The sequence below is a fragment of the Canis lupus genome, chromosome 8 (assembly GCF_048164855.1).
Source record: "Canis lupus baileyi chromosome 8, mCanLup2.hap1, whole genome shotgun sequence".
Taxonomy (NCBI): domain Eukaryota; kingdom Metazoa; phylum Chordata; class Mammalia; order Carnivora; family Canidae; genus Canis; species Canis lupus.
Genome location: NC_132845.1, coordinates 65,496,055 through 65,521,255, shown reverse-complemented (window position 1 = coordinate 65,521,255; position 25,201 = coordinate 65,496,055). Strand labels below are relative to the sequence as shown.

The window sequence follows — 25,201 nt, the reverse complement described above, 5'->3', positions numbered from 1 at the left end:
CTCCAGGTATGAGAAGGTCTTGTATTTTTAAGGGGTCTGTGGCCCTCTGTGGTTGTGTGCTGTGCTGATTTTGCTCTAATTCATCTCCTGAGTTGGGGGTAGGCTCAGAGGGGAGGGGTCCACCAGGGATCCTATGATGCAGGCTGCACCTGCATCATTAGGGTGGGATTAGGGTGGGAGCCACAACTAAGGAGCTGTTTACATTTGACTAGCTTGCAGGCCTCCCTCAGGCGAAAGCAGAAGCAGGTGTGGTGGGATTGGGAGCCTTTGTCACCTTTCTAAGGAGGGGACAGGCCGCCCTGCATCTGTGGGTAGTGGCCCTAGGTCCCCAGGGCCTGGTGAACGGTTGCACACAGTGGGCCTCTGGCCACATCTCTGGGGCGGTATGAACAACTCAGCATCCAGCCAACTCTCCTAATCCCTCCAGCTGTAATAAAATCTTTTAGAATATTTCACGAGTCTGGAGACACGTAGTTTCAAGTTTGGGGTTCTTTTTTCATTTATTGAGATATAATAGACATGTAATGTGACATTAGTTTCAGGTGTACAACACAATGATTTGATAGATGCATATATTGTAAAATGATCACCAAAGTGCAGTTAATATCATCTCACTTTTACCACATTTCTTCCCCTTCTGATGAGAACTTTTAAGATTTACCCTCTTAGCAGCTTTCAAATATGAGATTTTTTCTCAGTTTCAGATTCTCTATTCCCCACTGATCTGACCTTCAGATTATTACTGGAAAGATCTGCAGTGGATGTCCCCCATGGCCACTTCCCTCTCCACGGTGTCCCAATCGGCCTCCCCAGGACGGGAGTGGACTTGCACCAGCGTGATGGTGACAGGTCATGGGCTGAACCCCCGGGCCCTCAGCCCTGATGCACTGGTGCTCTGCAGGCTGACCAGTCCAGGGCCACTTCTGTGGGCTTTTCCTTCCACAAGGAGCTTGCTAACTCGCTCAGGCCTTGTAGATGGTACTTGGACTGTTTGCATCACGCCACTAGATCCTGTGCCACCACGTGCTACGGTGAGGTCCACAATATCCCACAGGGTCGAAGGACAAGGTGTGACAGCAGTAAGGTGAAGAGCAACAGAGGAACCGCAGGCCCTGGCTGCATTTACCTTTGCAGGGAGAGCTGTGTCTTCCCTGAGCGAGAGGCCCCTATGGCATGAGGCAAGACTAGGAGGCCCGGTGCCACCTGTGAGCACAGCTGTCAGGGAAGGGGAGTCTCTGTCCTCAAGGGCACACAGGGCCCTCTTTCGTAGCCCACACTTGGGCGGAGTTGCCACTCCTGTCCTGGTCAGGACCTAAGAGCCTTGGCCGGGTAGGTGCTCAGGTGGGGAAGCACACTCCAAGTCCCACACCTGCTGAGGGGACTCACCCTCTGCGGGGCGTTAACAGGTGGAAGATAAACCCACAGCATCTTCAACCAGCCCCTATGGCGATACTCTGAAGTCCAGGACTTTGGTTGCTTCTTTCCTAGCTCGCCCTTTGGGATGGGAAGGAGCAGCACTCTGCATGGGCAGTAGCCGTGTGGGGCCCACAGATGGAACTACCCACCTGGGGAGCCAGGGAGCCAGCCAGTTGCTGCTAAAAGGCATTCGCCCCAGTCAGCTGCCAGCATGACGCTACCATCCATTCCTGCGGCCTGTTGTGAGGACTTTGTTAAACTAGTGTGTGTTAACAGGAGCACAGGTGCTGGTGGTCAGCGGGTTCAACAACAGGCCACAACAGAAACTGAGACAGAGAAGTTTATTATTCACGGGGTCCTGGGGTGGGGGGAGTACACAACAGGCCTCAAGGGGCCACACAAGGACGTCAAGGCAGAAAGCAGAGAGAGACTGGACCCGCGGCACATGTCTTTATTAGAGTCCCCGGGCTAGGACCACACTGGTCAATTCAAACCAGAAAAGCAGGGTTTAGGTAAGCTCCACAGGGGTCTTGGCTAAGGAGCACATAAGGCGGACAGGTGCTGATAAGCAGGGGAGACGGCACTCACGAGCATGGGGGGAAAAGCCACATGGGGACCTGACATTCGCTTGTGGCTCTGCGGCTGCCATCTGGGGGCCACCATGAGTCAGGTCCCCACAGACTGCTCAGCCAGACCACGCAGGTGCAGAGCAGTGATACTATCAAGTAGCTCAGCAGCTCTCGACAGGTGTGTGTCTACCACGCAGATTTACGGCTCATCCTCCTGGGCACATACTGTGCCGCCTGAATCTACGAGTGCATGTGTCTTGTCAGACTTGAGCCGTGTTTTCTCTGAATACTTTTCTTCCTCTATTTTGTCTTTTGGGAACTCCTGCTTGCTCTTCTCACTTTAAGTGCCTCTCTGTAGACTGAATCCTATGACTTTGCTTCGCTCTACTTTTCTGTTCCTTCTCTCTGCAGCTGAGTATTGTGATGTTCACATCGCAATGCCAGTACTCATTTCTACACTCTGTGGGGTCCCCTTTCCAAAGAAACCCATTATCTGTCTTTGTGCCTTGCTTTCACGTGGTTTCAACTTTTTGTTTTTAATCATTTGTGAAGGGAGCTATTGTTATAGAGGTTCATGTGTTTCTATGACCCTAAAATCCTGGATGTTATTTTGTTCATGTGTTCGCTGACTCCCGCGGCAGCCCGGTTCCTCATGCTTTGTAGTTTTGGATTATGAACTCATGTTGGGTTTGTCCATCAGAATCCTGGTGGACATGGGTTGAGGGTGTCTCCCTCTAAAAGGTATTTTGTTTGCTTCTGTCATTTGTTCCAAAGACAGGGCCAATTTCTCTATTCACTGGTCAGTTTTAAAACTGGGACAGGAATAGGGTGAATTCCAAACTCTGACTCACATGGGGTGGTCAGGGCTGATGAGTCATCAGGGCAAATCTTCCCCCATCAGAGCCCATGGAGAGAAAGACAAGCTTCCCACCCAAGTGAGATTTTGCTGCTAGTCCACCCTTTTCCTGTACGGAGCGACTTCGGAAATCTCTGAATTTGTAAGTTACTTCAGTACCCACGGTCTGCCTCACATGCCCCAAGGCCTTGCTTCATGTCCTCCTTTGGTCTTGAACACCCAAGCTTTGGGGTCAACCAAGTTACAACCACAGGGCAGCTCCAGCTTCAGCCCCTAAACTTAATCTTTGGCTCTCAGTTCAGTTCAGCTCTCTGACACCTGGTAACGCCATTCTTGCCAGCTGAACTATGCATTTATTTATTTATTTATTTATTTATTTATTTATTTATTTATTTTTAATAAATTTATTTTTTATTGGTGGTCAATTTGAACTATGCATTTAAAAGAATGTTCTCTATTATTTGTCATTTCTGATAAAATGGCTTTCACCTTGGGTGGTCTGATATATTGCCAGAAAAGGGAGTTCTAACCTTACACATTTAATATGAAACCTAATTGTGAACTAGACGATGGAGAGGTGATGAGATGTCATGAACCTGCTGGTTTCCAGATCCGGGGGTAGGGGGCCCTGTAATGCTTGCCAGCAAACAAACAAACAAAAATAAATGAGATGTTGGTATGGTGTCTGGACTCCTGGCTTAAGAATAAACTCCTACTTTTCTAGGTATAATGTACATTATGAAGACAAAAGGGTGTGATTTAGGGGAGTCTGACAGCTGTCATTCTGTATATTCTGGTGTGTGTGCCCACAGGCTCACACTTATGTTTAATTAGCGATGCAGTTTAAAAATAAAGCAGATTCTTTCTATGCAGCATGCTCAGGGACGTAAGCCCTCTTTGTGCCCTGGGACTGTTCTGATGTTTATTAGATCTGTTGTCTTAATGATTTACTTTATTCACGGACTTCAAAGCTCATTAGCCACAGGTAATTCAGATAGATTTTATAATGAGGCATATCTTATAAAAATATAACACTCTAGAGCATCATTACCCTTCTACTGTTAGTTGTAAGAGATGGGCTCTTCTTAATTCTCCACAGACTGGAAGAATTTCACCTCGGTATGAATCTCTGCACACAGTGGCACTGGACTCCCTGATGAAAGGTTTTCCACACTCAGAACATCCAGGGGTTCATATTCCCAGGTGGGCTGGGACTCGGGACAAAGCCCGCACTCTCCCTTCACCCATACAGTTTCTCCCTGGTGTGGATTCTGTGGTGGCGAATGAGGTTCGCCTTCTGGGAGAAGGTCTTCCCACACTCTGAGCACTCGTACGGCTTCTTGCCCATATGAGTTCTCTTGTGGATGATAAGGCAGGAGTTCTGCGAGAAGGCTTTCCCACACTCGCTGCACTTGTAGGGCTTCTCCCCTGTGTGAGTCCTCTGATGCAGGATGAGGTGAGACTTCTGGAAGAAGGCTTTCCCACACTCGCCACAGCCATAGGGCTTCTCGCCGGTGTGGATGCGGTAGTGGATGATGAGGCACGACTTTCGCGAGAAAGACTTCCCGCACTCTTTGCAGCCGTAGGGCTTCTCCCCGGTGTGGGACCGGTGGTGCTCAATGAGACGGGACTTATGGGAGAAGATCTTCTCACACTCGGAGCACTTGTAGGGCTTCCCTCCGGCAAGCACTGCGACCGGCACCGATATGCTTATCTTCTGGGGCAGTGTCTTCCCACCACCGCTGTCCCCCCCGGGTTTCTCTTTGGTATGATTTCCCCGGCGTTTGGGGAGGCAAACCTCCTTCTTGCAGCTGAGGCCCTGTGCACCAGGTGCAGAGGGCTGCTCACCCCCATGAACCCTCCGGTGCACAATGAGTTCCGGTTCACAGGAGAAGCCTTTCCCACACTGGGGACACCTGTGGGCTTTCTCGGCACTGCCAGCACCCTGGTGGGCACGAAGGGCCTGGTCACGGCTGAGGGCATTCCGGCACCTGTCACACTCACGTGGCTGGACTCCAGAAGGGGGTGTTTCGAGCTTAGAGTACAGAAATAAGTTCCCCTGTCCATCACACTCAAATCTCCTTCTGGCGAGGTAGGCATTAGGGCTAACGGCTACATTACATGGCAAACTCATTCCACATGAGTCACAGGTATGGGCTGGCTGCTTTGAGGGAGCCTGGTTTGTGTCCTGAAAGACTGTTTTTTCAATTGTGCTACATCCGTGATACCCTTTCTTGGCTAGTTCTTGCTTGTCAAGGATTGCAATGTGCCTCAGAAGTTTGTTTTGGTGTCCCTGGGGTCTACCTACTTGGTGGTCAGCTTGCAAAATTTCTTCTAGGGAAAAAAAATAATGCCACAAACTTGTTAATCTTTCTAGGACCATGTCACAGAACTAAATTATTTCATAAAAAGTTTCAGACCTAACTGCCGAGATTCAATCATCACCATCATGAACGTACAACAAACACATCCTAGTCCCTTGGCTTTTTTTTTTTTTTAGAAGATATACTTATTTATTTTAGAGAGAAAGTGAGAGCAAGTGAGCACGAGTGGGAGGGACAGAGGCAGAGGGAGAGAGAATCCCAAGCAGACTCTGTGCCAAGCACAGAGCTCAGTATGGGGCTCGATCCCAACCCTGAGATCACAACCCAAGCTGAATCAATAGTCGAATGCCCAACCGACTGAGCCACTTAAGCACCCCATCCCTTGGCTTTTGAAAGGAAAAACTGGGATACTGGAAATAGGGATAAAACAGACAATAAACATAAGCAGCTCTGCTATTAATAAGTTTGACACAGTCATTTGGGAAGAAGGTGAAGACACAAGTAAAAGGGAGTACAAGAGAAGCCAGTGGGCATGTTGGTGTTCATGTCACCGTGGCACCTACTGAGGTTATTAAATGTTGGATTCTGTATCCTGTGCTGAGATACTCATTTGCTTTGATTTTCATTTACATTTTAAACCACAAACTGTACCTGCTGTTTCACCTCTGACACCCACACCCAAAGCCACCATGAAGCTCCTTGGTTTAAAAATGCTGAAGTTCCTTTAGTCATACTGCTGAATTCCTAAGGGACAAAATCAATGCCTACTAATCTTCCCCACCAGGACGCTCCCAGTGGGGACCTGGCCGCAGGGTATTTTTAAAGCTCCACAGGTGATTCTGGTGTGCACCCCTGATTAGTAACAACTTCCCTGAACAAATGCTTGATAAAAAACCCTTGTGGAAGGAAGGGGCTGTTAATCAATGTCTACCATGTGTGTCTCACAGAATAAGGACAAATAAGATAAAAGCTCTTCTCCTCATGGGATTATACTGGGATGGGGATAAAGGAGTTTCATTTATGACCTATTAAGCAAAATGGGGCCATATTCCATAGTTTTGAAAGAAGACGAATTTAAAGTCACATAAAAGGGAGAAATTAAGTTTTTAAAGCATTTCACAGTATAAGAAAAGATCACTAAAATAAAATGAGTGGCACAAAGAAGTTATTTTAAAATAGGGGCCATCTACAAGTCCATGAAAACATGAGGAAGTCTGTTTCATAACCATGGGGGAAAGTGTAACTGAAGCTTCTAGAGAAAAACTGAGCAAGGCAGGTCTCAGATGGGAATGGTGGGGTTGAATAAAAGAATAAATAAAAACAGGATAGGTCTTTCTCTTAAACCCAGGGAAAGAACAACAATCATGTATGGATGTGTGATATGTATAGGTAGCATGAGTTATGTAGGGCATCTCAAGGTCTTGGGCCAATGGTCTGCAGCTGCTGGCAAACACCCAAGGCTTTTAAGAAGAGTTGCCTGAAACAAAAACATATCCGAAGTTCTGCTCTATGACCAACCGGATGTCACTGCCCACCCTGTAAGCTGCTGCTCTCTCACCTGGAAAGCTCCATCTGAGGATTTCCTCCTCTTCCATCCATGGTTCTTGCCCTTGCTCCAACCTGGAGATCACAGCTGGTTTGGTGACTTGACATCCTGTTAATGAGAAATATCCCTGCTTATGAGGATTTGTGCTGAGCCACTAGGGCCATCTAAGGAAGTAGAAGGTTCAGGTGGCACAATAAACATTTACATCTTGGCTGAAGAACAGGCATTTCACTTGGAAGGTAAATTCACAAATAATGCAGGTGAGATGAGAGCCAGACTTGTTGACCACTGAAACCCAAGGCCAAATATGCTTAGTACATAAGGGGTTTTGCATAACTGAGAAGAGAAAGGAACTCAGACAGAATCGGGAGACACAGGAAGCTTTTCTCACCCACGGAGACCAGGTGGCTGTAGTTCTCCAGCATTACGTCCCGGTACAGCATCCTCTGTGTAGGGTCGAGCTGTTGCCATTCCTTTCGGGTGAAGCCCACAGCCACATCTCTGAACGACAACGACCCCTGAAACAACACAGTCTTGATTAATCTGGAATGCTCAACACAGAGTACCAAAGGTGTAGAGGTGATGGATCTTAGCACCTTTGATGTCAGGTTTCCCCATGTTAAGTGGAAGCTTAGCACGCCCCTAACTCTGTATTACATTTTGTGGAAGAGAAAAGAAAAAAAGATCATTAGAAAAGATCTCACTTCTGAATCTCTATTTATTCATTCACTCTTTCATTCAGTGTGTAAGCATCTATTGAAGATTTGGTATGGTAATGGCATTCGGCCTGGTGGTTGGGGTTGAAAGCTGAAAGTGACATTTCTCCTATTCTGAAGGCATTCGGAGGCTGGTGGAGCAAGGTAAACAGAAGACTTCCATATGGTATGATTACACCAGAAGCTTCTGGAAGTATATTAAGGACAGAACAGACACAAAGACAGTAGTCAAATTCTATGTCCTGATATCAAGTTAAGCTTCATTGGAGGGTGCCTTTGAGCAGAATCATAAAAAGTCAATAGTGTGTCCTGATGTCTGAAGGATATTTCCTACCAAGAGGCATGGCATGAGCAAAGGTAAGGAGTCACAGAAAATTCTGGTAGGAATTGCAAATACTTGGGAATGACAATGTAGAATATAATGTGTGTGTGTATGAGAGTGCATGTGCGCAAACAGATCACAAGACAAACAGTTTTTCTCCTATAAGGCAATGGGGATTTAAGTATGGTATTTAAGGAGGGGAGCTACAAAAGATGATCTGATGTAGAAAAAGGTAGGGAGGGCAGCCCCAGTGGCTCAGTGGTTTAGCGCCGCCTTCAGTCCAGGGCGTGATCCTGGGGACCTGGGATCGAGTCCCATGTTGGGCTCCCTCCATGGAGCCTGCTCCTCCCTCTGCCTGCATCTCTGCCTCTCTCTCTCTCTCTCTCTCTCTCTGTGTGTGTGTGTGTGTCTCTCATGAATAAATAAATAAAATCTTAAAAAAAAAAAGGGGAAAGGGCAGCCCCAGTGGCTCAGCGGTTTAGTGCCGCCTGCAGCGGGGGGTGTGATCCCGGAGACCAGGGATCGAGTCCCATTTCGGGCTCCCTGCATGGAGCCTGCTTCTCCCTCTGCCTGTGTCTCTGCCTCTCTCTCTCTCTCTCTCACTCTCCCTGTGTCTCTCATGAATAAATAAAGATCTCTTAAAAAAAAAAGGCCAAGAAGAGATAAAACAAAATAATTTTTTTCAAAAAGGTAGGGAATGACTGGGAGGGAGTGAATAACTACAATTATAATCAATGACATGAGATATGATCAAAATTAAGGTAGCAACAAGAGGAAAACAGAGAAAGGATTCCACAAACACAGAACAGAGCTTGGCTCTCCTTCCCCTTCTCCTTCATCTTCTCTCTCTGGATGGATTAAGGACCGAAACAACAAATTAATTTGTACTGAATGTAGTAATGCTATAACAGCATGTAAATCATTAACATAAGTATGGAATTTAAATGGCAGAAGTATAAGAATAACAATAACCATAGATTTATTCATCGAAACACTATAAAAGCAAGTAAAATCTGACATAAATAACAAAGTATGAATGTGTAAGAAGTAAAGTATAGAGTTGGCATATGCAATTGAAGTTGTTTTCAGGCTAAAACAGACTGCTCGAACTATAAAATATTCAATGCAAGCCTCATGGTAACCACAAAAAATCTATAATAGATACACAAATATAAAAAAGAATCAAAACATTATCACTATAAGAGATCCAAACCACAATAAAGACAAGAGAGGAAGAGAGAAGAACAAGGAAACTACAGAACAGAAAACAATGAACAAAGTGGCAATAGTAAGTCTTTACCTACCAGTAATTACTTTAATATAAATAAACTCAACTCCCTAAATTAAAACATAGAGTGGGCTGAATGGGTTAAAAAAAAAAACAACAACAACAAAAAAAAGAAACTGAAGTATATGCTTTCTACAAGAGACTCACTTTAGACTTCAGGACACATATTGGGTAAAAGTGAAAAGGTGAAGAAAGATATTCCAAGTCATGCAATGGTAATCAAAAGAGAGCTGGTCTAGGTATACTTTTATCAGACAAAAATAGCCTTTAGGTCAAACGCTGTCACAATAGACAAAGAAAGAAAAACAATAGACACAGAAAGTCCTTATATAAGGGTCCACTCAACAGGAAGGTATAACAATTTTAAATACATATGCACCCAACATCAAAGGGCCTAAATATATAAAGCAAACACTGACTAATCACAAGGGAGAAACAAAGTACTACAATATTAGTAAGAGACTTAGATAGCCCACTCTCAATAAAGGACAGGTAAGGTAGACAAAAAATCAACAAGAAAACAGTAGAAAGGAACAATACTATAGACTAAATAGCCCTAAAAGATAATTATGGAACATTCTACCCAATAGCAGCAGAATACTCATTCTTGTCAAGAGCAGCACACAGAATGTTCTCCAGGATGAATCACAGGCCGTCACAAAACAATTCTTAACAAAATTAAGACTGAAATCAGTCCAAGTATCTTTTCCAATGACAATGAAATGAAACTAGAAATCAATAATAGAAAAGGGGAAAATTTTTCAATATTTTTCAATATCAATTAACACATCCTTAAATACTAGTGAGTCACAGAAGAAATTAAAAAGGAAATTATAAAATATCTTAAGACAGATGAAAACAGACCAAACTTATGGGATGCAGCAAAAGCAATACTAAGGGAAGTTTATAGAAATGAATAGCTACATTAAAAAAGATCCCTGGGTGGCTTAGCAGTTTAGCTCCTGCCTTTGGCCTAGGGCGTGGTCCTGGAGTCCCAGGATCAAGTCCCGTATCAGGCTCCCTATATGGAACCTGCTTCTCTCTCTGCCTGTGTCTCTGCCTCTCTTTCTCTCCCTCTCTCTCTGTGTATCTCTCATGAATAAATGAATAAAATCTTAAAAAAAAAAAAAGGAAGAAAAGAAAAAAGAGGGATGCCTGAGTGGCTCAGTGGTTGAGTGTTTGCCTTTGGCTCAGGGTGTGATCTCGAGGTCTAGGAATCAAGTCCCGCCATCATGCTCCCTGTGAGGAATCTGCTTCTCCTTCCACCTATGTTTCTGCCTCTCTCTGTGTGTCTCTCATGGATAAATAAATAAAATCTTAAAAAAGAAAAAAGATCGCAAATAAACAATCTAACTTTGCACCTCTGGAAAAAGAACAAACTACACCCCAAATTGGCAGAAGAAATTAATAAAGATTAGAGCAGAAATAAATGAAATGGAGAACAGAAAAATAATAGAAAAAATAAACAAAACTAAAACTTGTTTTTTTGAAATGATAAACAAAACTGACAAACCCCTAGCTAGCCTAAGAAAAAGAGAAGACTGGAATAAATAAAATCAGAAATGAAAGGGGAGACATTATAGTTGATGCCACAGAAATAAAAAGGAACATTAAGATAGACAATTCTGTGCCAACTAATTGGACAACCTAGAAGAAATGAATACAATTCTAAAAAAACTACAAGCTACCAATACTGAATGAAGAAGATACAGAAAGTCTGAGCATACCAGTAACAGATAAGAGAATGAACAAGTAACTAAAAATTCCTAAAAAAGAAAAGCCCAGGAACTTTATAGGTGAATTCTACCAAAATTTTAAACAATAATATCAATCCTTCTTAAAAAAAAAAAAAAAACAGATTTATTTTATGAGGCCAGCATTGTTCTGATACCAAAACTAAGACATCACACAAAAAGAAAACTATAGGCCAATATCCCTGATAAACATAGACTCAAAAATCCTTAACAAAATATTAGCACATCAAATTCAACAGCATGGTAAAAGACACCATGACCAAATAGGATTTATCCCTAGGATGCAAGCATGGTTCGATACATGAAAATCCATGTGAGACACTACATTAATAGAATAAATGATAAAATAAAAAATCAGCTCAACAGCTGCATAAAAAGCATCATTTCACAAACGTCAACACCTTTTCACAATTCAAAGCTCTCAGCAAACTAAGAATAGAAAGAACTTAACATGATAAAGGCCATTTATGAAAAGCCCACAGTTGGGACACCTGGGTGGCTCAGCGGTTGAGCATCTGCCTTTCACTCAGGGTATGATCCTGGAGTCCCAGGATAGAGTCCCACATTGGGCTCCCTACATGAAGCCTGCCTCTACCTCTACATGTCTCTGCCTCTCTCTCCTTTTGTCTCTCATGAATAAATAAATAAAATCTTAAAAAAAAAAAAAAAAAGAAAAGCCCACAGTTAACATCATACTTAGTGGTAGAAAGCTTTCCCTCTAAGACCTGAAGAAGGCAAGGATGCCCGTTCTTGCCTCTCCTATTCAACACAATACTGGAAGTCTGGCCAGAGCAATCTGTCAAGAAAAATAAATAAAAGGCATCCAAATCAGGAAGGAAGAAGTAAATGTATCTCTGCTCGAAGTTGATGTGATCTTACTGAATCTTACTGAAGTGGGTCTCAAAGATAGATCTGCATTCTCATGCTCCTTGTAGCCTTATTCACAGTAGCTTAGAGATGGAAACTGCCTAAGTGTCCATCAGTGGATGGACGGATGATGTGTACACATGCTATTAGCCATGAGAAATATCAACCACAAGAAAGAAGGAAATCCCTTCATTTTGGACAACACGGATGAATGTGGAGGACATTATGCTGAATGAAATAAGTCGGACACAGGAGGGCAGATACTGCATGATTCCATTTTTATAAAGATTCTAAAATGGCTAAATTCCTAGAACCAGGGCATAGCATGGTGGGTACTGGGTGTTGTGAGGGGCAGGGAAGTGGGGAGGTGCTGATTAGGGATACAATGTTTATTATGGAAGATGAGTAAGGTCTGAAGATCTACTGTACAGCATAGTGTCTAGAGTTAACCATCCTGCATCGCATGCTCAAAAATTTGCTGAGATGGCATATCTTACGTTAAATGCTCCTACCACAAAAAGAAAAAAAATACATACATTTTAAAAGGGTGCTGGAAGAAACTTTTGCAGGTGATGGATTTAAGTCTGTGATGATGGTTTCATGGGTGTACACTTATCTCTGAACTCATCAAACTGGGGAGCCTGGGTGGTTCAGTCCATTAAGCATCTGCCTTTGGCTCAGGTCATGATCCCAGGGTCATGGGATCAAGTCCTGCATCAGAAGAGAGCCTGCTTCTCCCTTTCCTTCTGCCTCTCCCCTCACTGGTGCTCTCTTGCTCTCCCTCTCTCTCTTGAATAAAAAAATAAAATCTTAAAAAAAAAAAAAAGAACTCATCAAGCTGTGCATACAGTTTTGCATGTCAATCATACCTCAATAAGGTGGTTTAAGAAATAGAATTTTCTAGTCATCTTTAAGTAAAAAAGGAAATGAATATTTAGTAAGATCTTAGTCTAACATATCTAGAATATTATTTCAATATACAATTATTTTTAAATTACTGATATACTTTTCATTCTTTTTTAATACCATATATTCAAAATCTGGTGGGTGTTTTTCACATTACAGTACATCTCAATTCAGACACATTTCCAACTTCACTTTCATGAAATGTAGTCCTATAAAAACAATAAAATTGTGTTTGATGGGAAAGTAGTTTACTTTGGTTCTGTTTCAAAATTTAAGTGGAGGGGTGCCTGTGTGGCACCGTTGGTTAAGCGTCCAACTCGTGGTTTCAGCTCATGTCTGATCTTGGGGTTGTGGGATCAAGTCCCACGTCGGTTCGGCACTCCACATCCAGCATGGAGTCAGCTTGGGTTTCTTTCTCCCTTTCCCTTTCCCTCAGATAAACAAATAAATCCTTAAAAAATAATAATAAGGGGTGACTGGGTGATTAGTACTGAGGGGGGCACTTGGCAGGATGACCACTGGGTGTTATGCTAAATGTTGGCAAATTGAACTCCAATAAAAAAATAAATAAAACAAAATTTAAGTGTAAATGAAAAATTCAGGTCCCCAGCCCTACTGGCCACTCTTCGGGTGCTTGGTATCCACCTGTGGCCGCTGGCTACCATACTGGACAGTGCAGGTCTGGACACAAGTACTGCTGGGTTCCTCGGCTGCGGTTATGTGTCGGGCAGATAAAGCTACGGTACAGTTCAATCACCGAGGTCTCCGCTCTAGATCTGCCTATCTGTCTGTCCACATTCCACACATCCTAACTTCATCGCCCAAAAGACGTGAGATCCCCGGCAACTCACTTAGTATCTCCAACCTCTATTTGTCCATCTGTAAAATGGGAGAAGGGGTTAATAACACCTATCTCACAAGTTCATTTGTGAAATAACATGGAAAACACAGAGACCAGCGTGTAAGCGCTCAACAGGTAGAGCTTTATAACTTTTATTATCAGTATTTGTTTGCCAATTGCCCTGAGGGGCAGGCCGCAGTGAGACCTAGTTTCTTATAAAACAACAGCTTCCCCAAAAGGCACAGATGAAACCTCCAGCCCTAGCACAGGTCTGACAGCCTCAAGATGCAGCCGGCTCTGTCTTCTGAGAAGGCCGTGGAGCTGCCGCTTCATTTCCAACCCTCTCATACCGGTCCTATGCCCAGATGTTTCTGGTGTCAAACATCCAGACGGTCTCCGCTCTTTAGGAACATATACTCTCATTAAAAAACAGGTTCCCCAAGCCAGAACTTGAGACCCCATGAAGGTCTTTCTTCCTCAAGTGGACAACTACAATGTTTGCCCGAAAGGCCTCGGCTTCCTCCGGGGCTAGCAATCTCCCTCTGGCACCCTGAGCAGGTGCTGCTCCTGGCGGCACCCCACCACAGCCCCAGCCTCTCCGCCTTAGACATGGACTAAGCTGGGCCAATCTGAATCTCTCCCAAAGACCGTGCAAACTGGCTCTACAAGAAGGAACTTGGTCCATTTCTCTGGCAGAACTGGTAACTTTGGGGTGTGAGCCACACCGATGACACTGGTATGAGAAGGAAGTCACAGAAACAGAGGGAAGGGACCGGAAAGATTCCAGGTGACACCTGAGTTCCTAGCTGTGACTGTCTGAGTCCCAGCTGCACACCTGCTCCTCCCAGTCCAGGTACTGCCTAGATTTGGGGTTTGCCCTAAAGCAGTTCTAGCTGGGTTCCTGGCCTCCTGTAATGTGACGGATGCTGGCCAACACACTTGCCGTTCATGCACTCATGGGCCTAGGGCAAAGAGAGGGGCCCCTTAAGGACTAATTTGAGGATGCAGACGGGCTGGGAGCAAACATCATTGAAGATCACAATGACCCCATGAGAAAGGAGGGCAAGGGCAGATGTCTGAGGTCAAAGTCGTGAAGAAGCTCGGACCCCAGGAGAAGAGGCCAGGAGCGCTCCGATCATCTTCCCCCCATGCTCCTGCCAAAGACTGAAACTGAGTTGTTTGCTCTCCATCTGTGTCAGAACACTACGATGAAAAATAATTTGCAGGATGTGCTACTTATTCCTTCCTGTGCACAACAGGCCAATCTGATATCACAAGGCTGTTAGCAGAGAACTGAGTATTTTTGATTCCTTGGGCAACCACAACCACAGCTTTGTGCACTGACATTAAGACCCACCGTTTATATGGGGAAAAAGTCACAGGAGACCTGCCAGCACATCTGCCTCGGTGTTGTCCTTACTCAGGACCCCGCCTGCTAACTCATGTGCCAGGGCCCATCACTAAGCCCCTAAATACCAAAGAACCATTATTTCCTCTGACAAGTTGACATGCTTGTCCAAAGTGGACAACACAAGTCATATATTGGACAGAATCTGTCTTTATATAAAGTGTCAGACACAAGTTTACAGGGCAACTCATTACACCAGCAGCTTCGTGGGCATCCCTCCATCTACCCACTTCCCATCTTCAGTGATCCTAGGTCCTGTTTGCATTGTTTTTATTGGATGTGTTCTTATAAGCTCCCCAAAACCCTTGGTAAGGCAGAGTGCAGGATAAAATAAATGCCATGGGACGCCTGGGGGCGTGCTCAGTCGGTTAAGTGCCAGACCCTTCATTTTGCCTCAGGTCATGATCTCAGGGTCCTGGGATCGAGCACCAAGCTGGACTCCCCACTCAGGAGGGGGGTCTGCTTCCCTTCTCTCTCCTTCTGCCCTTCCTCCTGTTCATGCTCTCTCTCTCTCTCTCCCTCTCTCTCTCTCTAATAAATAAATCTTTAAAAATGCCACACTCACCTGGCACATGGTCCTTCCCTTATGGGCTGGGAAAAGCAGATACCTAAGGAAGCAGAGATCGGGGTGGGGAGAGGAAACAATGTGAGAGGCCAAACTCACCCCCAGCCTCTGAATCTGTTGCCGCCACCCCCACCTCCAGGCAGTGGGAGTGACAGGCTTCCCCCAGGGACCCACCATCACACAACGCTCTTGCCTTGGCATGTGATGGGGACCCAACCTTGTGAGGGTTCAATATGGGTTTTTCTTTTCTACTTAATCCACATATGTATCTGTGTCTTCATCACCAGTATGCAAGTTACTAACCCTTCCCCTCATTCCCCAGAAATTTAATTAATAGAAATTTACTCTGAAGAAACAGTCATGACTTTAGACATAGAGCTAGCCACCAAGATATTTATTACATTTTGTTAAAACTCTGAAAAAAAAAAAAAAACAAACAGAAAATAACTGAATACCCAACAGAGGAGGGCCAGTTAAATAAACACACTACCTCTCCAAGGGAAATGAACTGTTATGTAATTAATGGAAATAAAATATTAGAAAACTGAGTGATAGCATACTGATCACTGAAAAACATGGCTAAAAACCATTTGATCTCCCACACACAGACGTGAACACACACACTCACGCAGAACAATCTCTGAAACAATGAAGGACAAAAAGCTAGCAGCAGTTCGCTCTGGGTAGTTGGGTTATAACCACTTTCAAATGCTTTCTTTGTCTTTAGGTGAATTTCCTAACTTTTTCTCTGACAAACAAGCACTTCATATATAAAAGTTATTTTTTAAAAATATCCATCATGTGCTAAGCTTCTAACCCAAAGCTTGTCACCGGTTGGGCCCCTGGCAGACATTTAGGACAACTCACAGGAAAATATAAAAATGTGTTCCTTAAGGCAGAGTCGATTTGAATGGAGTTTAGCTCTGGCAAGCAAGGCCTGGGATGCCCTCCGGCCCATCCCAGACCTGCTGGGTTCCGAGTACTTCTCTGCGGTGTGTCCACGGTCATTGCTAGTAAGAACCGCCCTGGCTGCCCTGTGCGGACCTCTGCCCGGGAAGTGGTCCCGGTCTGGCTCTGCCACTTACCAAATATGGGACAAGATCTGATGGCTTCTCCTGAGCCCTCCTCCTTTCCTCATTTTGCCAGGGAACAGGAACACGAAGGTTTAGGAGCAAATATACTGTGGCTGGAAGCATCAACTGGACCCCACACCTATCTCTCTCCTGAACACACACGAGGTTGGTCTTAGGTATGTTCCTACTCAGGACAGAGACACACGGGAGTTGGGTCCAGGAAGTCTGCAGAGACACTAAAACTCTAGAATTACAGAAACTCCATAAAGAATTGAGGGTGTGTTTTTTTTTTTTTTAAATTGGAGACTACCTAAGTGTTTAAAAATAAGAGATTAGTTAATCAATGTTGATACAATTAAAGCATGCCATGCTATGAATCCATTTAAACTATCACACAAATAATCATATAACATGGAAATAGCTTCTGGCTATATCAATAAGGGGGAGAATGAAGGTATCTAATCCATAAGCACATGATTCCACAGATGGGTAACAGGTAGGTGGATGGGCTTTTCCCAGGTGCCTGGAGTTTTAGCTAAATTCCCAAACACCCCAAATTCTCCGGGGGGAGCTGCTGGACCCAACCTAACAGATGCCTCCCTTTAGAGAAGGAAGGGTTGAAGGAGAGGTGTCTACTGAAGGTTTTGCTTCTGTCCCATGCCAAGAGGGGTGGTGGCAAGAGAACCAGAGGGAGCCTGCAAAAAGAGGATGTGTGCCTGGCTGCAGAAACTCTCGGGCATGTGGTGGTTCAACAGAGTGGGGAACAAGCGCTCCGGGGGGGGGGCAGATCTGTGCATGCAAGAGCCCAGCAGTAGGAGGCAGCCTTGAAGCCAAGGAACTCCTAAGGTAGAGGCTGGCAGAGGGCCACCCTGGTGGCCAGGGGAGGAGAGGGAGTAGGAATGGGAGCGGCCTGTATGGAGTGCAGGTGTTGGAATCAGGGTATGAGGGTTTCCGGTGCAGCTAGGTTGTGGGGGGGCCTGGGTGGAGGGCAGGAAGGTAGGTGGGCATGAACTCTACAGCAAGGACATGCCGCGAGCAGGCTGCCTGCCGGGCACCAAGAGCCAGCCCTGAGAAGCTGTACCAAGGAGCCAGGAGTCAGGCACCAAGGTCTGCCAGAGAGCCCCTGCCTGTGTCACAGGCTCTGCACCCCCAAAAAGCCATCAGGTGGCCTCCTGTGTGGTAGAATGTGGAGCTACCAAAAAGCACCAAGCAAGGAAATGTTGGTGGTCCTTTTCTTCATTTCTCCTCCTCCTGCCCCCCTACCCCCACCATGGAGAAAGAAGCTGCCCGATGAGAGGGTTAAGGAGTCGCAGAGACAGAAGAGATTGCAGGCCCTCCATCTGGGGATGAAGACCTGCAGCCCCCCAGGGAGAGAGGAAAGCTTGAAACTGGACCTGGACGGGAACATGAACTGTTCATTAGACCACTGGCAGCAAAGAGAGATGGTTCTTTATCATAGCTTCTAGGAACTGAACCGCTCGGGGTTACCTGGCCAATCACCCCGGCAAGGACATATTCTGGCTTGAACTTTGTCCCCCAAGAAGAAATGTCAGGGATCCTAGCCCTCAGGATCTCTGAATGTGGCCTTGTTTAGAAACAGTCTGTAGATGATTGTGAGGGCGGGCCCCAACCCAACCCAGTATGACTGGCGTCCTTGTGAAAAGGGGATATTGGGGCCCAGGGCCTTACACAGGACAAATGTCAGGGAAGATGAAGTCAGATGCACCAAGGACTGCCAGCAAATTCCCAGAAGCTGGGGAGAGCCTGGAGCAGGTGCCCCATCCTGGTCTCAGAAGGAACTGGCCCCCACTGACACCTGCACCTCTGGCCTCCTGGCCTCTGGAGTGGAGAAAGATTACAGATGTAATCTCTGTGCTTCCAGCCACCCCAGGGTGTGGCACTTTGTCAGGGTGGCCCCGGGAAATGAGGACAGGAAGGCAGATTCCCCAGCATGGGTCCATGAGGACACTCTACTCTGCTTCCTGCCAGTGTACATCAATGTCAGCACGTGGGATGGGTTTTTGTAAAAACATATAAAGAAAAAATTCTGTACAAAACACACAGAATGTTAACAACGTGACCTTTGCATGGTAGGACCTGCTTGTTTTGACATAGTGGCATTTTTGATTTTTTTTTTAGACAATAAACATGTGCTCACTGTTCAATATTGAAATAGTTCATAAAAATATACATATATCATCTTACTGGGTTTTCTCTCCAGGACCGCCTATCAGAGTCCTTCCCCGGGAGGAGAGGAAATCCGTGGGAGGGTCTGAATGGGTGGAGGTGGGAAGGGGCGGGTTTTAGCGATGACCCGAGGCGCGCGGGAGGAAGCCCCCGCCTGGCGTTGGGAGCCCTGGGCGCTAGTGCTGGCTCGGCCTCTACTGAGCTGGGTGGCTCTGAACACCTCTCTCACGCGCATTTTCTTTCGTCTTTAACATGTGAAGGAAAAATGAAATACTCTTAGGTTAAGAAAGCAACTTCTATGCCTTGACTACATGAGGAGGGTCTATAGTCTCGGAAGTGCTGGAGTGTGGGGCAGGAGAGGGGAGCGAGGAGGCGGGACAGAGGGACAGTGAATGCACCACATGTAGAGAGATCCGGGCCGGGATAGGGGGCAGGGGGCTGCTCTCTCCTCCAGGAGTCATGGGGATCCCTTCCCTCGTTCCTGCTTCTCACACCCTAAAGCAGGGGATCCCCTCTCCTAGTAAACCTTCCCCTAAACCAAATCCTAGATGATCCCCTGATATGATGGCATCCCCCAAATTCACAGTCAGCAAGCAGGTCCCCAGCTGTTTTAGGGACGCTTTTCTGGGGGCGTGGATCTCCAGCTTCAGTGCTAAGCTACAAGGGGGACCTCAGAGAGGGAGCCTTGCTTCCAAAGTAGACTGCTGCTCCCGTGGGTCACTTTTACAAGAATCATCCTACCAGTGGGGCGTTTGGGGCTTGAGGTCTGGCAAAGCTCTGCTCTCCTGCTGAGAACTTACCCGTGGGCTGGAGGCTCAGCTCCTGCTTCCAGACTGTCTGGGGGTAGGAAGGGGCTGGAATGTGCAGACAGGACTGAGCCGCCTTGTCCCAGCCTGATACTACGCCTTTGCAAGATATTAAGAACACCTGCAAATAAACAGACAGTATGGTGAGACTCATGTGAAAACATCAGCAGGACATTTACCTTTGACTGGGGGCAGAGAGGGTGGAAACACAGAAGGACCCCATGCCACCCCGTGGGAAGAGCTGAGAGAAACCTCAGCGGACAGCAAGCCAGAAATCAGGGGCCTTGGGCTTCAAACCTCTGGACCTGGAACCCCCCTTCCCCCACCCCTTTGTGAGCCTGGGACAGACTCTCTACCCAGAGTCCCTGGGAAGAGGCCTGCCTTCCTACACTTTGATTCTTGCCCTGGGAGATCTGAGCGGAGCCCCAGCCAGCCATGTGCCCCCACTGTGCTGAGCTGCCAGGTGACAACAGGTGCTGCTTTAAATCACTGAATTTGTGGTAATCTGGTACACAGCCCTGCCGCTGGCTCGGTGCTAAAGGAAGGCTTAGGGCTGGGCCACAGTCCACAGAGACTCCCTGGGTAGCAAAGGTCTGGAGTGGAATGGCTGCCATTGGGAGAAACACAGGAAAGCCCCATCCTTCCAGAAACTTCTCTTCTGAGGAACAAAGCCTTATACTGCCACCAAGGGAAAGGCAACAAAACCTGTTGCTCCCAGAGCATAGGTAAGACCTATGGCTCCTGGCAGAGAAAAGGGAGAAAAAAACCCTCTCCCATGGGAAGGGAGAGGTATATGTTCTAGGTTCAGAGTCTCCAGGCCTCCTACCCCATGGGGGAGGGGCAGCATCTCTGACAAGTACCTCCTGCCCCCGCACTCAGGGACCCAGGGCCCAGGCAGCACTGAAGAATAAGCAGGAGCATCAGCACTAGGAGAAGGTCGCAGTGGGGGAACAGTAACCAGCCTGCTCCCTCCCACCACCCACCTAAGCACAGAGCTGCCGGAGAAATGTGAGGCCAGCAGGGGCCTGACAGTAACCAGAGCAACAGTAAATGCCAGCCCTGTCAACTCCTGACCACTCACGTTGCATGCAACCTCCAGCCTCCCAGCCCCACACACAGCGACACTGGAGCAGAGGTCTCTACTCCTACACACAATGCCCAGCATTCATTTAAAAAAGAAAAAAGATATGAGACATACAAATAGCAAGAAAGAACAATCCATCGTAGGGACAAATGCAAGGCGGCAGAAGCCAACTCCATCTCAGGTCTGTGCACAACAACACATGTACAGGATGCCTTTGTAGCTCAAACACACGTGAAACAAGCACACGTGCAAACAGGAACCTGACAAATCCTTTACCACAGTGAAAAGGTTCTAGTGAATGTTTTCAGAAACAAAGATTCCAGATACAAAAAATAAATAGAAAGTATTCAACATCTGAATGACAACTTAAAAGCTAGACCTATGGGATCAGTCAGAAGAATGTACTTGATAATCAGAGAATATACATTCTTTTTAAGCACACCTGGGATGGTTATAAAAATTGACTCCACTTTAAAAGAAAAAAAAAAAAAGGGCAGTCCCAGTGGCGCAGTGGTTTAGCGCCGCCTGCGGCCCAGGGAGTGATCCTGGAGACCCTGGATCGAGTCCCACATCGGGCTCTCTGTGTGATGCCTGCTTCTCCCTCTGCCTGTGTCTCTGCCTCTCTCTCTGTCTCTATGAATAAATAACTAAAATCTTAAAAAAAAAATTGACTCCAAAAAGCTAAGAATAAACCTCAACATATATGTTAAAAATCAACATTGCAAAAAAAAAAAAAAATCAATATTGCATGGATGCCACTCTACCAAAAAGCAATACAACTGGAAAATAATAAGAATGCAGATTCATTCACAACAACGACTACAAAAATATTACATATCAAAACTGGGGCCTAGTTACACACACTTAAAAAATTACAGTCCTAAGATCTGCATTAGAAAAAAAGGAAAATTAATGACACTTATTGCAGGAGACTAGCACAGAAAAAAAAGCAAACCCAAAAGACATAAACCAGTGTGAGCAGAGATTTTAAAAGAAGAAATCAAAGAAAGACCAGAACAGGTTTAAAAAAAAAAAATCCTGCCACAAATGTATTACCTGAATCTAATCATGGCGAGACATTAGACAAATCTACATTGAGGAACGTTCCACAAAATAACTGGCCTGGACTCCTCTAAAATATCACTCTATTGAAGACAATGAAAGATTTGGGAACTGTTCCAGAGAAAAGATGACAAAGGGATGTGGGAGGAAGAAAAGCAATGCATGATCTGAGATCTCCCAAGCTAGAAAGGGTCTTCCTGAGACAACAGGTGAAATCTAAGTAAGATCCGTGGACAATCGTATTGCATCAATACTAATTTCCTAGTTTTGCTCATTATCCTGTGGCTGTGTGACAGAATGGCCCTGTTTTGGGGAAATGTACACAAAGTATTTACACACATGTATATATGGAGGAGAGAGGGAAAGAAGGAGAAAGCAAGTTGTATATGAATGAGCCAAGGATGGCAATGGCCTCTGTGGAGTGACTCTTAGCAGGCTGAGACCAGGAGCTCAAAAAGACTGGCAGCACCAAACTCAAATGTTAACACATGCAGTTGTGTTAAAGATCACCCAAATATACACAGATTTTTAGTCATTTAGAACCTGCCTGCTTTGCCTACCCCATGCAACTGTACCCAGCATCTGGTAGCCATAGATAAAATACACCATGTGGCTATAGAGACCCTTAGCACCTCTGACCCAGAGATACTCAGGGGTATGCTTGTCCTCCTCCCTCCTGGGAAGCAGCACTTGGGCCTCAGCCTCCAGATGGTCTCATGCTGTGAGGGATCTCTACCTCACATGCATGCTTAAATGAAGCTTGCATGGGCTCCTGGTCATAAGGGCATATCTTTTTCTCTTTTTATTTAGTTGGCCTTGAAATTGCTTAAGCCCCCTAGACAAATGTGGTAAAATGTTCATATTCCAGAAATTTAGATTAAAAGTGTTCAGAAATCCTCTATACTGTTCTACCACTGTGACGTTTCTTTAAGTCTGAAAGTTGTGCCCAAATAAAAAATTGCCAAGAAAAAACTACAATCAATTCTCTGAAAAGATTAGAACTCATAAAGTAACTGGTTTGTATTTAAAACTGGTAAAATAGACAAAGTGCAGCACCATTGATCAAGAAAACAAGAGAAGCCAAAGATGTAATTTTTAGACATGAAAAAAGACAATTTCAGATATAGCAGAGAGTTTTTTTTCAGTTATGAGATCACTATAGGCAATTTAATGCCATAAATCTGAAATTAAACTGGACAATTTCCTAGAAAAATATGAAGTCCAAAAATTGACAAAGCAACAGAGAACTGGGGGGAAAAACATTAAACATTCAATAAAATGGATTGGTACTCAAAAATACACCCATCAAGGAAACACCAGGCCCAGTCAAAATCTATTCAAGATTTTTGCCATGTGCATAAGCCATAAATGGATTGTCTGTGGAATATATGAAAAAAATACTAAAAATAAATAAGAAAAGGACAAAGCAAAATAAATACAGGCAAAGGTAACGAACACACAAAACACACAATATATTGTTTATGACCACATCTAGTAAGTAAATAACATGTAAGAATAAAGCAATCTCAAGTGTTGTTACCCAGAGAGGAAGGGAACTGGAACGAAGAGTGATATTAAGAGCTCCAATGGTAAAAAAAAAAAAAAAAAAAAAGCTGGTATTCATAAGGTTTTAGTTCTTAAGAAAAGCAAACAAATTTAACATTTGCTCAGTATAAACAATGATTACAGAAACTTCTCTTCTTTTTTTTCCACTTTGCTTTACTTTTGAGATCTTTTCCACATCACTACTCAAACATAGCAAACATAGCAAAGAAGGATCACGGGTTGTAATAGAAGAAACCCTAACTCAATACGACCCAAGTTCAAGTCATAATGGAAACAACTGATATGCCTTATCAAGACTTAAAACTATAGTACAGCTTTCACTTCCCCTACCATACCCCAGCTCAAGTGTGTCCTATCTGGAATAAAAAAGTCTCGAAGAAAGACTATCCACCTCTATCTCTGTATCACTTGGCATCCTCATTGTGGCCCCATCTCTCCATTGAGTGTGGGGAAAGAACAGACTACACTGAACCGGGTCTACCCCATCCCTTCCTCCACAGTCAGCAAGGGGATGCACTCGCCACAGCCCCACCTTCTCTCACTCACCCTTGCCAACACTGGCACAGCTTCACAAACCTGAGATACATCCCCCTATTCACGTTTCCTATGAACTTAACTGAGTTCCCAGCAATCCTACTCACTGCTGGTATATTAACACCAAAAGACAAATTTCACCATGCCACTGCCTTGCCTAAAATACTTAGGGCGCTAATAGGATCCAGTCCGTACCGCTAGCCCAGCTTGATGTGCTCTCTGAAACCACCTCCAGCCTCACCACACACCCCACCTAGGCTCTTCCATGGTGCAAAACCCAGCAGTACCCACACGTTTCATGCCTATTACCTTTACATAGGCTCTTCCTTACCCCTAATCCTTTTGCCCCCTTTCACCTAGGGAGACCTTATTTTAAGTGTGATCTTCAGTCACGGCTCCCCCAGAAGGAACTGACCTCCTGCCTGGGTGTCCGTTCATCCAGTAGGGATGACTATCAGAGCACCTACACCTTGGTGGTCCTGGGACTGACACCTCCATAGGGCTCTAGCCAAGGAGGGTGCTTCCCCAGTGCCTGACCCAGACACTCAACAAATGTTTGTCGGATGAAGACCGACACCGAAGATCCATGAAATACCAATCATTCCACATCCTTCCTTCCTTGCCCTCATAGCTCAGAGCCTACCGTTGGCTGCGATGAGGGGTCCGAAGGTGTGATGGAGGGTGGGAAAGAAAGGGGGGCCCCTCTCCCTCCTCGGCCACAGGAGGCCCGGGCGCGCCAGCAGAGCTCAGGGACCTGGATGGGCAGAGAAGCTCCAGGTCAAGGGACAGAAACAAATCCACTGTCAGGAAAGAGGGGTGACCATTCGGGGGCAGAGGTGGCCCTCAGCTCACCCGGGCCAAGGCTGTCACTGGGTCCACCGCGCTAAGCCCGTTGCGGACTGTGGGCTCCGACAAGACTGGGCTGCAGGACGACAGAAAGCAGTGAGACCAGCCTGCCCACGGCCCCCGCCCCAAACCAGACAGGAACCCCGACCCTCCCCAGCAGACGTCAGACGGAGCCGCCCACCGGACCCCCGAGCACAGCACCCCTCCCAGCGTCCGCCAGCTCTGCAGCCGTGGCTCTGCCACACGTGCCCTCTCTACCGCTCGGGCGGAGGGAATCGCCAGGCCTAGGTGCAGCGGGGGCCTCAGAACCGGCCGGGTCCGAGGCACCGACCACAGCAAGCCCAGCCGGGGGTCCGGAAGTGCGCAGACCGCTCTCGGAGACCTCCAGACACAGCCGAGACGCCCCTGGACTGGACGGAACTACAATTCCCGGGAGCCTCCGCGGTGAGATACTTCCGGCTGGCGGTGCAGGCGTTTCCGGCCACGGGGTGGCAGGTATGGGCGAGTGGGCACCGCGCTGTGGGTGCCCGGTGGACCTGTGCGCTGTGAGCGAATGCACCCTGTCCCACATTGTTGCCAGCGGCAGTCCGGGTCTGGGCTGTGCACAGCCCGGCACCCTGTTGAAGGATGGGTTATCGCTGTCCACTCTTGGCCACCCATTTAGA

General features: G+C 46.0%; 1 protein-coding gene across 1 annotated transcript; it reads right to left on the bottom strand.

Annotated features, from left to right (window-relative positions):
• Positions 1 to 474: 474 nt before the first annotated feature.
• On the bottom strand, positions 475 to 24,941 carry LOC140638858 (zinc finger protein 12-like). The gene is made up of 9 exons (XM_072836923.1): positions 24,718 to 24,941; positions 24,543 to 24,612; positions 24,334 to 24,444; positions 23,131 to 23,146; positions 19,439 to 19,565; positions 15,379 to 15,421; positions 7,103 to 7,229; positions 6,724 to 6,819; positions 475 to 5,175 (listed from the first exon to the last, which is right to left on the bottom strand). The coding sequence occupies exons 6-9, from the start codon at positions 15,385 to 15,387 to the stop codon at positions 4,082 to 4,084; spliced, it is 1,326 nt and encodes a 441-aa protein (XP_072693024.1). The 5' UTR covers positions 15,388 to 15,421; positions 19,439 to 19,565; positions 23,131 to 23,146; positions 24,334 to 24,444; positions 24,543 to 24,612; positions 24,718 to 24,941; the 3' UTR covers positions 475 to 4,081.
• Between the last annotated feature and the right edge of the window lie 260 nt (positions 24,942 to 25,201).

Coding starts and splice junctions, on each gene's coding strand:
- LOC140638858 (XM_072836923.1), bottom strand. Junction 6,820..7,102: donor CAGCCACCTGGTCTCCGTGG/GTGAGAAAAGCT, acceptor TCTCATTAACAG/GATGTCAAGTCACCAAACCA. Junction 5,176..6,723: donor CCTCAGATGGAGCTTTCCAG/GTGAGAGAGCAG, acceptor TTTTTTCCCTAG/AAGAAATTTTGCAAGCTGAC.